The following is a 13,690-nucleotide window of genomic DNA, read 5'->3' on the forward strand; positions in this document are numbered from 1 at the left end:
TATTAATCTACACTTGTTTCTTGTTCAATAAAAAATATATTTTATTTTCCTTTTTCTTGATGGCGTCTTTAATTTCATGTGCACATAAGAAAAATTACTACAAAATAAATAAACAAAGTTAAGAAAAATAAATAAAAACATATTATGAGCGTTATCCTACCTTATAAAATAAACAATGCATCTATTTATGTACATCCCTATATTGTAATTATAAAATAAATCAGATTATGTTAAATAAATATAATGTGAAAAACGTACGCAAAAAATCTGAATGAAGTTCGTTTTCATTGATTTAGCCCATAAACGGGGCGGGAACAAAGCCGGAAGATGACCGGAGCTCGCGGCAATGACACAAAACGCGCCAAATTTCTACTTCATGTAGTCAGAATGAACAGCGGGGATATATCACAACAAGAATAATACTAAATCCCGTTACCTATATGTATTGTGTCTACATTTACAAGACATACGACTATTCTTTACTTTTGTTGATAATATAGTGATATATTAGAGCAGTTGGTTAAATTTCAAATACATGTGTAAGCTCGCCTTATTGTTTACAGTGAAGGCTAATCTTCTGTTAGTTACATGCTAGCTGTTCTGGGGGATTTGGACATACTTGTCAGCTATGGTTTTACAAAACAGTGGACGGTATAAAGCAGACCGAGGAGGGGATCAGGACAACCAGCAGTAAGTCTTTCTAATAATATTGACAAAAATTTTGTGACGTTTATATTTATTTACAGCGGCGCGTAACGTCTGTCCATGAAAATACACTAAGTTACATCACTGTCTCCTCTCATGCAGTCTTGCAGCTGTTGTTTCTGTCATAATCCAGCTCTTGTTGCAGTCAGTTTCACTTTATTGGTTTTAATTTTAGGGATGATGGATCTGCCCTGTCCGCTGTCAAACGGCTGGAGCGCAGTCAGTTCACCGATACGATGGACGAGCGCTTCGGCTTTGAGCGGATGAAAGAACCGGGGGAGAAGACTGGCTGGCTGATCAACATGCACCCGGTAAGACTGATGTCATTAGAAAGCATGTCAGTGTGATGTGCTCGTGGCTTAATGAGGTTTGAATATAAAATTTCATTTTTTAGACCGAGATCCTGGATGATGACAGGAGAATGATCAGTGCGGTGGACTACTACTTCATACAAGAGGATGGAAACAGATTTAAGGTATGTGAGGACAACTGTTCAAATCTAGTTTATTACTTTTAATTGGCAGTATATAATAATGTATAATAACATACAGTTCAAAATAAACACAATACAGCATTTAATTAAGTTACAGTGCAATTAAACTTTTTGGAAAATGACAGTATAATATTGTAGAATGGATTTCTACTTTCCACTTTAACATAAAAACTTTATCTTATTATAACAACTGAGGTTGCCAATATGACTTTTTGTGTACTTCTGCCCTGACAGGTTGCCCTTCCCTTTAAGCCATATTTCTATGTAGCTACTAAAAAGGTGAGTTTTAAACTCTTTTACTTAAACCAAAATGCTCTGAAGATACAAGAATAGATGAAGATACAAGAAAAGATGGATCAAATTATATTTGTTTTTCTGTGTTCTGGAAGAACTGTGAGAGGGAGGTTATCTCCTTTTTGTCAAAGAAGTTCCAAGGGAAAGTGGCGAAGCTTGAAATTATTGCCAAAGAAGACTTGGATCTGGTAAGAAAAGGAGGCATCTGTTAGTACTATTAAATAATTCATAACATCCGTAAGATGTCTGAATCGGTTCATGACACGTTTAAACATTTACCAATCGTGTGACTGTCTTTAAAGCCGAATCATCTTGTGGGACTGAAGAGGAACTACATTAAGCTTTCTTTCAACACGGTGGATGACCTTGTTAAAGTCAAAAGAGAAATCTCGCCTGCTGTCCGTAAGAACAGGGAGAGAGAGAAGTCCAATGATGCTTATACCAGCATGTTGTCCAGGTATGCACTGTGTCAGGGTGATAAGATGGTTAAGCCTTGCAGTGAAAAAAAATGGATGATTTTATTTTTTTTAAGAATATTTTTCCCATCCTCATGGCCTTTGTAATATCAGCATGAAGAAAGATGTATAAGTTGTGGAGATTTATTACAAATTGATAAATATTGATACTGATTACTGATTTCTTCATGTTGCAGCGCTCTGGTTGGTGGGAGTGTTGTGACGGAGGATGAGGATGGTTCATCGAAGAAGATGACTGAACAGCTCGACAACATCCTAGACATGCGGGAATATGATGTGCCTTATCACGTTCGTGTGGCCATTGACCTTAAGATTCATGTGGTAAGGATAGTGTTCATAAGCGTGTGCATGGATCATCATAAAGTTTATTAAGCGATTAACATGACAGTTTACAGTATTTGTGTTTATTGCATTCATCGATAGGCTCACTGGTACAATGTGCGGTACAGAGGAAGTGCTTATCCACCTGAGATCGTGCGCAGGGAAGATCTTGTAGAAAGACCTGTAAGTGTATTATCCGATGCTTTACGAGTCCTTTAAGAGAAACTGAACTTTTTTTTCTAAAACAAAGATGTAATGAAATGTCTATTAATACAGATGATGTTTATTTTAGCTATCTCAATTCGTAAATAATTGCATGGAAATGTTTTTCTCTGTCTCTAAGGATCCTGTTGTGTTGGCATTTGATATTGAGACCACCAAGCTTCCACTAAAGTTTCCTGATGCTGAAATGGACCAGATCATGATGATGTCATACATGATAGACGGACAGGTAGGTCCTACATTTGGTATCTTTCTCTGAACTGCGCACGACACGTGTCTGATGTGCCCAACTATTTCCCTTCTTGGTGATGGGCTTATCACGATATAGCTGTAATAGTGTCTTGATTGAATCTTTTTTAGGGCTTCCTCATCACAAACCGAGAAATTGTCTCGGAGGACATTGAGGATTTTGAGTTCACCCCAAAACCTGAGTACGAAGGCCCCTTCACTATATTCAATGAGCCTGATGAGGTTAGTTTGTGCAAATTACAAAACGCCTGGTGTTACAAATTTAAATGAATTAATGTTGTTGATCTTTCTGTCTGCCGACAGGCCTCTCTCATCCAGAGATGGTTTGAACACATCCATGAGACCAAGCCCAACATCTTTGTCACATACAATGGAGACTTCTTTGACTGGTAGGATGCGATTTGTGTGTCCTGAGTAACACCCCATGCAGAAGCATGTTCTTTGTTTTCTCTTTCTTGGTCTGCTTCACACTGCAGAATTTGTGTTTAGTTGCGTATCTTGTGTGCGCTAATGGTTAATTTTTGTGTCCATGTTTTCAGGCCGTTTGTGGAGACCCGGGCGGCTCACCATGGCCTGAATATGCATCGGGAGATCGGTTTCCAGAAGGACAATCAGGGGGAGTATAAAGCCAGCCATGCCATTCATATGGACTGCCTCAGGTAAGAGTAGCTGTTGTGTGTTCCTACAGCTTAACGTACTTCTATAATGTTCTGTAATGCACACATACCTGTATGCATGATGATTATATTGGATGTCAGCCACCCAACTCTATGGATATTAAAGAAATCGGCAAAACATTTTTGTTACATAAATCCTGACCTTGACTAACTTGACTATCTTCATATCATGAAAAACCTAAGTGGAACCTTTGCTTTCGTATGACTTTCTGTGTTTCCAATACATTACGCGATCTGCAACAAAACTATCACTCGCATTTAAAATCAAAGAAGCGCTCGTAATACAACAACACATTGATGAGAGGAGCAACAACAGCATGAGACAAATAAGTAATATAGCCAAAATCACAGCATATAGCCGCTCTTTAATGTAGATGTTTGGTGATTTTGTCAGACGATGTTGTGTTTATAAATCAGGATTTTAGCAGCAGTTAAAGTGACAGCTGGTTGTATTAGACACAAGGTGTTATTGGGTCGTGTTTAGTCACTATTTTATACTCGTTTCATGTCTGACCACAGAACAGATAATATGTGAGAATAGCATTCGGTTGTATTAAAATACAGGAAAATGTGACGGAGAGTGAAACACGAACATGACGTGATGCCGTCACAGATATGCTAATTAGTGTGCGATGTCACGAGCGCCACAAGTCTCTCAAAGTCCTGTGAGAAACACTGACTTAACATTTGTGTTCATATGCTGTCTCTCTCTCTACTTTAGGTGGGTGAAGAGAGACAGTTACCTGCCTGTAGGAAGTCATAATTTGAAGGCTGCCGCGAAAGCCAAGTTAAGCTATGACCCTGTTGAGCTGGACCCAGAGGAGATGTGCCGTATGGCCAATGAACAACCACAGGTGCTCTTCATCTATACTGACATCTGTTCGCTTATACAAACATTTACTCAAAAACGTTCTGCTTTCACCCGGAAAGATCCGACAGAAATCTGATTATTGTCTACATTTTTTTTATTTTTCGCAGACTCTGGCCACCTACTCCGTGTCTGACGCTGTGGCCACATACTACCTTTACATGAAATATGTTCACCCCTTCATTTTTGCCCTTTGCACCATTATTCCTATGGAACCCGATGAGGTCTGTATACACTCTGTATCCTATGTTCTTCATTCCTAGACTGATGAAAGAGAAAAAAAGGAAATGGCTTTTTGTGTTTGTCAAACAGGTCTTGCGTAAAGGATCCGGCACCCTGTGTGAAGCCCTGCTGATGGTTCAGGCGTTCCACGGCAACATCGTCTTCCCAAACAAACAAGAGCAGGTGTTTAACAAGCTGACGGAAGACGGCCACGTTCTTGACTCGGAGACATACGTGGGCGGCCACGTAGAGGCTCTGGAGTCGGGAGTGTTCCGCAGTGACATCCCCTGCCGCTTTAAAATGGTTATTGAGAACTTTCTGAATCAGAATGTTTTGTTTAGCTCAAAATTGTTTTGTTTGAACCGTTGTTAATGCATAATGCATGTTGTTTGACAGAATCCAGCGGCGTTTGACTTCTTGCTTCAGAGGGTGGAGAGAACTCTTCGTCATGCGATCGAGGAAGAGGAGAAAATTCCACTCGAGCACGTCACCAACTTCAATGAGGTCAGTCAGAGTATGTTCAATTTTTGTGTGCTGTCAAATGGCTATTTTAATGAGAAAACATGTCGTGTTATTCTTATTTGTTTAGGTGTGTGAGGAGATAAAGAAGAAGCTGATATCTCTGAAGGAAGTGCCTAACAGAATCGAGTGTCCTCTTATTTACCATCTGGATGTGGGGGCCATGTACCCCAACATCATCCTTACCAACAGACTACAGGTTTGTTAGTCTTTTCTGTAATCATTTCCTTCTGATGATCATAGAATGGCTATTAAATGAACTAAGAATTATTGCCCTCGATAGATGTTTATTGACATTTATGCAGTTGTCAGGTGCTTTTATCCAAAGCTACTTACAATCCTTTGAATCTGTATGTTTTTATCAGTACATGTTCCCTGGGATACAGACACAAATGTAGCAAATATAAGATCTTGGTTTTCTGTACGTTTCCCAGCCCTCCGCGATGGTGGATGAAGCCACCTGCGCCGCTTGTGATTTTAATAAACCGGGTGCAAACTGTCAGCGCAGAATGGCGTGGCAGTGGAGGGGCGAGATCAGTATGTCATTTTAATATTATTTGTATATCTTTGTGAATTGTAAAAAACGAAACCGTTATTAAATGAGCTATACGTAGTTTTGTACAGCACTTTGAATTACCAGCGTGCTTATTCTATAAATGAACTTTTTGCTAGTGCCGGCCAGTCGGAGCGAGTTTCATCGCATTCAGCAACAGCTGGAGTCGGAGAAGTTTCCACCTCTTTTTCCCAACGGCCCTCCTCGAGCGTTCCACGTGCTCAACCGAGAGGAGCAGGCGCGGCACGAGAAGAAACGATTGGGAGGTCAGCAAACTCTTGTTCACAGACCACGAAAACTTAAAATGATGCACTTCTGTAAGATAAAACCTAGAATGGCTTTTCTCACTGATCTCTGTCTGGTTTCTAGACTACTGCAGAAAAGCTTACAAAAAAGTTCATCTAACCAGACTGGAGGAGAGAGTCACTACCATCTGTCAGAGAGAGAACTCGTTTTATGTCGACACGGTTCGAGCTTTCAGAGATCGGCGATACGAGTTCAAAGGCCTCCACAAGGTACTGGAGAGAGACGGGCTGATTTTCTGGTCTAGTGTTTCTAACTGTACTTCTGGTTGCATGCTTAAAGTTTTAGTAATCTAACCGTATTTTGCAACTTATTTAAAAAACAAATGTGCTGTGTGTGTGATATTGCTTCTTTAATTGTGATACTCTTTTTTGCTTTCGGTGCAGGTGTGGAAGAAGAAGCTGTCTTCAGCTCAGGATAAAGGGGACGCGGCAGAGGTCAAGCGCTGTAAGAACATGGAGATTCTCTACGAGTCTCTACAGCTGGCACACAAGTGCATCCTCAACTCCTTCTACGGATACGTCATGAGAAAAGGGTACAGAACAATCACCATCTTAAACGCTCCATATGGAGACCATAAAAGAGCTGAGTTACACATGTGGTTGTTGGTAAAGAAACCCCAAATGATGTGCCCCCATACCTATGAAGAGGGTTTTATTGAACTGTGTTGGTTTTTATATTTTAAGGTTGTTGATTTATTCGGCTGATGAGATTTTTGTAAAGGATATAGAATGGAAACCGAGCAGATGTCAACGACTACTGCTATACGAGTACGAGTCATCAGTAGCTCGGATATATTTGTAGCAATAGTCAAAAAGACATTGTATGGGACAAAATTAGCGATTTTTCTTTTATGCCAAAAATCTTTAGGATATTAAGTAAAGATCATGTTCCATGAAGATATTTTGTAAATTTCCTATACCGTAAATATGTCAAAACTTTATTAGAATAATAAAGCTTAGAATTTCCGCTCTCGGGTTCATCTACTCTCCACAACGTCATTACAACGGTAAGCCAATAGAGAGCGTTAAAACAAACCTGTTTCTTCTAAGTAACAGCCTGCTACAGCGCCTCTGATGGACAACTTTAAAGGCGATTTTCTTTTTTTTCTATATATTTTTTGCACCCTTATATTCCAGATTTTCAAACAGTTGTATCTCGGCCAAATATTGTCCTATCCTAACAAACCATACATCAATGGAAAGCGTATTTATAGCTTTCAGATAACGAATAAAAATGGACCCTTATGACTGGTTTTGTGGTCCAGGGTCACATTTGGATTTAAAGTTGTGATCGTTATGTGTGATGTAGTTTTCCTACATTATCCAGTCCTAGAGCAGAAGGATTTTTTATTCCTCATGATGTAATGTGTGTGTGTATATTGCTATTTTACTTAATGCATTGTTTTGTGTTCCTCAGGGCTCGGTGGTACTCGATGGAGATGGCAGGGATAGTGTGTTTCACTGGAGCCAACATCATCACCCAGGCCAGAGAGCTCATCGAGCAGATCGGGTCAGAATCCTACATCATCACTACATCACCATTCCATTCTCACTTCAGTTTATTGATCTTGGTTGAATTTATGCTTTAGGAGGCCTCTGGAGCTGGACACTGATGGCATCTGGTGCGTCCTTCCCAACACCTTCCCCGAGAACTTTGTCATCAAGTCTACAAACGAAAAGAAACCTAAAGTGACCATCAGTTATCCAGGAGCTATTCTTAATATCATGGTCAAGGTGAGTTATTGTGCTTTACTTTTGGCCAATCAACTATAGTATATACTGTGCCAACAGGTTTTCTATGAACCTCCTATTTTGAACCTTTATTTTAGGAGAGCTTCACCAATCATCAATATCAGGAGCTGGTGGACCCGGCATCTCTAACATACGAGACCAGAGCTGAGAACAGCATCTTCTTTGAGGTTGATGGGCCGTACCTGGCTATGATCCTACCTGCCTCCAAAGAAGAAGGCAAGAAGCTGAAGAAGAGGTGTGAGATGCTGCTCCACAACAACCTGCACTTTCACAAATCACACTGTTTAAATGTCCTTTTGTATTCTTCCAATGTATGTGTGCACATCATTTGAACATCTATTGACCTGTAATAGAAGAGGTTTCATCTTGTTTTTTGTATCCTCCGTTCAGGTACGCAGTGTTTAATGAGGACGGATCTCTGGCGGAGCTGAAGGGTTTTGAGGTGAAGAGAAGAGGTGAACTTCAGCTCATCAAGATCTTCCAGTCTTCAGTGTTCGAGGCTTTCCTGAAAGGCACGACACTAGAAGAGGTTTACGCCTCTGTGGCCAAAGTGGCCGACTACTGGCTCGACGTGCTTTACAGCAAGGTAAATGAAATATAACAATTATAACAATTCACATTCTTGCTGTATTTGCAGTCTTTTTTATTATCTGTGTTTTTTCTCCAAGGCTGCTAACATGCCAGACGCCGAGCTATTCGAGCTCATTTCGGAAAACCGCTCCATGTCACGTAAACTGGAAGATTACGGAGAACAGAAATCCATGTCCATTAGCACGGCCAAACGTCTCGCGGAGTTCCTCGGAGATCAGATGGTTAAAGACGCCGGTCTCAGCTGTCGATACGTCATCTCCCGTAAGCCGGAGGGGTCACCTGTCACCGAGAGGTAAACGGACCTCAAACAAACAAACAAGACTTCATTACAAGCAGTGTTCAAAAAGGGCCAAATGAAACCCTTTACTGTGTTGAATCCTTACAGGGCGATCCCTCTGGCCATTTTCCAGGCCGAGGAAAGTGTTAAAAAGCATTTCCTTCGCAAATGGCTGAAGATGCCCAGCCTTCATGATCTTGACATCAGATCTGTGAGTTCTCTTTACTGTTGGTATTAGGTATTATGAGCTATGGCCATGAGACAGAATGTTGCATCATTCTTTATGTTTTCCATTATCATATCTGGTTTGTGCCTCTCCCATTTTAGATTCTGGACTGGGGTTACTACATTGAGCGGCTGGGTAGTGCCATTCAGAAGATCATCACTATTCCTGCAGCTCTACAACAGGTAATTGAACCCTCACCTTCACTCAAACCCCCTTCTGTTCTTTCACATTGGAAAGTATGAAATGGCAAAAGTTGAAGCTTTTTTGATCAGTTGCAACAGCACGTTTTTTGGTCACTTGTGTTAGGGTAGCGTCTCCTTTATACCACGCGGGGGGCGGGCGCAGACGCGCGCCTCCTTTATACCACGCGGGGACGCGTGTCTCCTTTATAGAAGAAACTCTGGGCAGAGTATTTACGTCATAGCAAGTCAACAGTCGTATCTCTTTGAATGGTGGAAGACAGGCTTGATTCGTCATGTCTTGCGTTTCGCTCCCAGTTCTGACCATCCAGGTTTTCTTTTCTCAGGTGAAAAATCCCGTACCTAGAGTCCGCCATCCAGACTGGCTTCATAAGAAGCTTCTGGAAAAGAATGACATCTACAAACAGAAGAAAATCAGCGAGCTGTTTACCAGTGAAGGAAAAAGACAGGTACCATCAGAATCGTTCACGCTCTCCCTGTCCCGTCCATCTGCATCTATATGCCCACCTGTTTGTTTTTCTGACTGTTTTAGGTGGCCCAACAATCTCTTGGAGCAGGTGAGACTCCTGATATGGAGGATTTTGGGGCTCCCCAGCGCCCCCTGCAGCCCGCCATACTCATCAGCACTAAGAGGAAGAGGATTTCACAGGGAGAGGACAGCCAGCTCGAGTCACAGGACCAGGAGCTCACTCAGTCTTGGAGAGAAATACTCGGACCACCGCCGGCGATTGGTAGCAGTCGGGTAAAGCAGATCTGTCACCAGTCATCCTTTTGAAAGAGCTTCATTTTGCATCTGATACATTTGAATGGCTTTCCTGTAGCTCAGTGCTGACAACGCCAAGGTCGTGGGTTCGATGCCAGGGGATTGCACATACTTAGAAACAAATGTATAGGATAATGCAATGTAAGTCGCTTTGGATAAAAGCGTCTGCCAAATGCATGAATGTAAATGTAATGTAAATGAATGCATGTGTGAACAGGAGGAACTTCTGGTCTGGCTGCGCTACCATAAGAAAAAATGGGAGCTGCAGATTCGCCAGAGGAAGGAACGCAGGAAGCGACGGCGTTTGATGGCCGGGGAATCTCAGCCAACCGGAGGTGGAGTCATCCGTGATGGACCGACAACAGGCCTCGGTAGCTTCCTGCGGAGGACCGCCCGCAGTATACTAGACATGCCCTGGCAGATTGTTCAGGTAAGTCAGCGAAACAGCTTTGAATCGTTCACCCAAAATCATTTCTATGTACTCGCACTCGTGTACGTGTCGATCATTTCTTTTTGTTTCTAATTTGTCTTGTGACTAGTTGTCGTATGATATTTTCTTAATGAGACTTGCAACAACCAATGGACGTCGAAGTTCTGCCATTAATACTTTTTGCGCTTTCACAATGCATATCATTTCTTAAACCACTCCCACCAGATTGCAGAGACCAATCACCCAGGACTTTATAAATTGTGGGCGGTAATCGGCAGCGACCTGCATTGCATGAAACTCAACATCCCACGAGTGTTTTATGTCAATCAAAGAGTGCCAAAGCAAGATGAGGCAGCTACCTGCAAAAAGGTGCCATTTTCAAAGCAGTCAGTTCTGGTCATTGTAGATGGAGACATGTAGATGAATGCGAAGTTGTGCTCCCGATTGAGTTTCTACCGTCAATACATTTGCTTTCCAGGTGAACCGGATACTTCCTCGCTCGAGTGTGTCTTATTTCCTGTACCAGTACACAGTTCCTGAGGACATGTACCAGGAACACATCAATGAGATCAATGCTGAACTCTCCGCTCCTGATATTGAGGGTGTATATGAGACACAGGTCAGTGTGTCTCCCAAATATGTTTCTAATGAAATCTGTGGTGCGTGTATTGATGTCAAAATGGACCTGAGGTCAGAGTTCCGTTTCTTGCATCTGTTCCATGTGTCCCAGGTTCCACTGCTGTTCCGGGCTCTGGTCCAGCTGGGCTGCATGTGTATGGTCAACAAACAGGTGGTCAGAAACCTGGCTGGCAGAGAAGCGGACACTTTTGACCTGGAACATCTAGAGATGAGGTCTTTGGCCCAGTTCAGCTACCTTGAGCCAGGTTACAAAACCGTTCCCAAATGCACTGTTTGGTGATGGATGTGCGTCGTGGTAATGAAGAACATATTGTGTTGTATGTGTTATAGGCAGCGTAAGGCACATTTACCTGTACCATCACAGTCAGGGTCATAAAGCTTTGTTTGGCCTCTTCATACCCTCCCAACGCAAAGCCAGCGTGTTTGTCCTCGACACGGTACGCGTCACATTTCTGCGGTACAAATCGATCTATACCCAAAAAACGAGCGGAATTGCTTCTTGCTTTTTATAATACGCTGTCGTGTATCATGACCACAGGTACGCAGTAATCAGATGCCAAACCTGAGCACGCTGTACGGTGCAGAACGCACGGCGCTGCTGGAGAAGACCACCGAGGACCTTCTGCCCCCTGAAAAACATCTGTTCGAAGTCCGTGCTGAAAACGACATCAAATCAATTTATCGTGCTCTGCAGCGTATTCTGCTCAACTACAAGGTAGACCCTGACATGTCTAAATGCCACTAAAAGCGCAATAATCGCAACAGAAGAAGAATAACAGCTTCTGAACGTGTGTGCAGGAGGAGCGCCGCGGACCCACTCTCATCGCCGTTCAGTCTAACTGGGATCTCCGGCGTCTGGCTTCCGGCATGGCGGTCCTGGGGGAGTTTCCTGTGGTGCCGGTTCACGTTATTGACGAGATAAGCTTTAACGTTCTGGACTGGCAGCGTCACGGGGCTCGTCGCATGATTAAACACTACCTCAATCTGGACAGCTGCCTGTCGCAGGCTTTTGATATGGCCAGGTACAACACAGACCAACTGAAACTGGAGTGTTGAGATCACGTTCGTGTCAATACTTGTCATTTGGAAAATGTCTTTAATATGATCATTTGGATAATTAACTTTTGATGATATGTGATTTTTATGTTGTTTAGAAATGTTATCTTATACATTTCTATGTCCTCATTTTTTTTCTTCACCAAAATAGATCATTTGTTCACTTAATTTTGCAGAAACTTTGAGTTCTGGCATATTCAGTAACATGTGTAGGGTTTTTTATACACGTTTCAGGAGCACAAACATAAACATTATGTGGCCCAAACTGAACTTCCGGTAGACCTCCACAAAGAGTCCATGTAGAGTACATTATTTTTTTACAATAAATATAAACTAAAATATGAATTGAATATAATATAAATTGTTATATCGTATAGACTGACGAAATTTGGGCCAGGCGCATGTGTCTGATAAAACCGTCTATATAAGGACGACTTCGCTTGCTTTAAAACAACAGTCAGTTTGACCTCTTTGCCCTGAAATGGCCTTTGTCTGTCTTCAGGTATTATCACTTACCTGTCGGAAACCTGCCTCAAGACATTTCTATTTTTGGATCGGATCTATTTCTCGCGCGTCATTTGAGGAAGCACAATCACCTGTTGTGGCTGTCGCCTACGGCACGTCCGGACCTCGGGGGGAAAGAGGCTGACGACAGCAGACTGGTGATGGAGAGTGATGAGAGGGCATCCATGGAGATCAACAGCCAGGGTTGCTACTCCACAGGTAAGCAAATGAAGTCAAGTACACCGATCGGACATGTGTACGGCAAAACTGTATTAATAGCTGAGGATCCGTGCGCCGATTGACGTCATGGTTTTAATTGTTATTTTTGTATTATTTGTTTATATAGCCCTGTTGTGCGTTTCCATTGTGCATTTCCAGTCTTTATTTGTTGTCGTGTTTTATTATACATAGAAATATACATAAATATGAAGAGTTTGGTTCCAAAGTGAGATGTGAGAATTTTTTCAAAAATCATGTTTTTTTATTGTGCATTCCAATTAATATCAATCAAACTGCAGTTGGTTTGTTTTGATTTAAGCCATAAATACAGCTAACTAATACAATAAAAACATGATTTTTGAAATATTTTGCAACCAAACTCTTCATATACATATATATATATATATGAATATAACAACTTGGGGATTTTCTAGAAGAAGTGTTCTGCAGGTAATTCAGCTGTTTTTTTCTAGTTTGCGTGGAGTTGGATATTCAGAGCTTGGCGGTCAACACCATTCTACAGTCCCAGCATGTGAACGACATGGAGGGCGGGGCCAGCATGGGCGTCAGCTTCGATGTCATTCAGCACGCGTCACTGGAGGAAATGATGTCAGGGAATCAGGGGGCAAACATGGTAGCCAGCTACGACGAGACCGCGCTCTGCTCCAACACATTCAGGTTTGCAAATATCAAAAATGTCATAAATGCACAAATCGACTTTTGGGGGGGATCTGAAATTTCCGTCCTCGTGCAGGATTCTTAAGAGCATGGTTGTCGGATGGGTTCGAGAGATCACGCAGTATCACAACGTCTACGCCGATAATCAGGTGATGCATTTTTACCGCTGGCTGAGATCTCCCAGTTCACTCCTGTATGACCCGGCGCTTCATCGCACTCTTCTCAACATGATGAAGAAGATCTTCTTACAGTGAGTGTGGCCCACTAAACATTCATCACTTTCATCATGTTTGGAAGTTACCCGGTAATTATCGAACAGATTAATATGCAAAACTAACGTTATCCAAGCAAGTTTATATATATTTAAAAAGCACTATTCTATGTTGTTTAAGAAGACATATGAATAGATTTGTTTACTCAACCCTTCAGGCTCGTGGCAGAGTTTAAGCGT

At 41.9% G+C, this 13,690-nt stretch overlaps 1 protein-coding gene across 1 annotated transcript in view; it reads left to right on the top strand.

Moving 5' to 3' along the window:
- The first annotated feature begins 370 nt into the window (after positions 1-370).
- Positions 371-13,690, top strand: part of pole (polymerase (DNA directed), epsilon) — a 19,766-nt gene continuing 6,446 nt past the window's right edge. Inside the window, exons 1-41 of the mRNA XM_057327988.1 lie at positions 371-690; positions 881-1,016; positions 1,100-1,180; positions 1,433-1,477; positions 1,588-1,680; positions 1,795-1,949; positions 2,145-2,289; positions 2,392-2,472; positions 2,633-2,740; positions 2,872-2,982; positions 3,064-3,149; positions 3,300-3,419; positions 4,159-4,291; positions 4,416-4,529; positions 4,618-4,830; positions 4,924-5,031; positions 5,117-5,245; positions 5,481-5,583; positions 5,719-5,865; positions 5,969-6,114; positions 6,289-6,437; positions 7,322-7,414; positions 7,494-7,638; positions 7,734-7,891; positions 8,047-8,242; positions 8,325-8,539; positions 8,633-8,735; positions 8,852-8,932; positions 9,277-9,399; positions 9,483-9,692; positions 9,931-10,143; positions 10,369-10,512; positions 10,622-10,762; positions 10,874-11,027; positions 11,113-11,219; positions 11,321-11,497; positions 11,581-11,804; positions 12,341-12,561; positions 13,035-13,239; positions 13,316-13,489; positions 13,669-13,690. The exon at positions 13,669-13,690 is cut by the window's right edge and continues 104 nt beyond it. Of these exons, the coding sequence (XP_057183971.1) occupies positions 629-690; positions 881-1,016; positions 1,100-1,180; positions 1,433-1,477; positions 1,588-1,680; positions 1,795-1,949; positions 2,145-2,289; positions 2,392-2,472; positions 2,633-2,740; positions 2,872-2,982; positions 3,064-3,149; positions 3,300-3,419; positions 4,159-4,291; positions 4,416-4,529; positions 4,618-4,830; positions 4,924-5,031; positions 5,117-5,245; positions 5,481-5,583; positions 5,719-5,865; positions 5,969-6,114; positions 6,289-6,437; positions 7,322-7,414; positions 7,494-7,638; positions 7,734-7,891; positions 8,047-8,242; positions 8,325-8,539; positions 8,633-8,735; positions 8,852-8,932; positions 9,277-9,399; positions 9,483-9,692; positions 9,931-10,143; positions 10,369-10,512; positions 10,622-10,762; positions 10,874-11,027; positions 11,113-11,219; positions 11,321-11,497; positions 11,581-11,804; positions 12,341-12,561; positions 13,035-13,239; positions 13,316-13,489; positions 13,669-13,690 (5,571 nt within the window). The 5' untranslated portion in view covers positions 371-628. The remainder of the gene's footprint in view (positions 691-880; positions 1,017-1,099; positions 1,181-1,432; positions 1,478-1,587; positions 1,681-1,794; positions 1,950-2,144; positions 2,290-2,391; positions 2,473-2,632; positions 2,741-2,871; positions 2,983-3,063; positions 3,150-3,299; positions 3,420-4,158; positions 4,292-4,415; positions 4,530-4,617; positions 4,831-4,923; positions 5,032-5,116; positions 5,246-5,480; positions 5,584-5,718; positions 5,866-5,968; positions 6,115-6,288; positions 6,438-7,321; positions 7,415-7,493; positions 7,639-7,733; positions 7,892-8,046; positions 8,243-8,324; positions 8,540-8,632; positions 8,736-8,851; positions 8,933-9,276; positions 9,400-9,482; positions 9,693-9,930; positions 10,144-10,368; positions 10,513-10,621; positions 10,763-10,873; positions 11,028-11,112; positions 11,220-11,320; positions 11,498-11,580; positions 11,805-12,340; positions 12,562-13,034; positions 13,240-13,315; positions 13,490-13,668) is intronic.

The sequence above is a fragment of the Triplophysa rosa genome, linkage group LG2 (assembly GCF_024868665.1).
Source record: "Triplophysa rosa linkage group LG2, Trosa_1v2, whole genome shotgun sequence".
NCBI lineage: Eukaryota > Metazoa > Chordata > Actinopteri > Cypriniformes > Nemacheilidae > Triplophysa > Triplophysa rosa.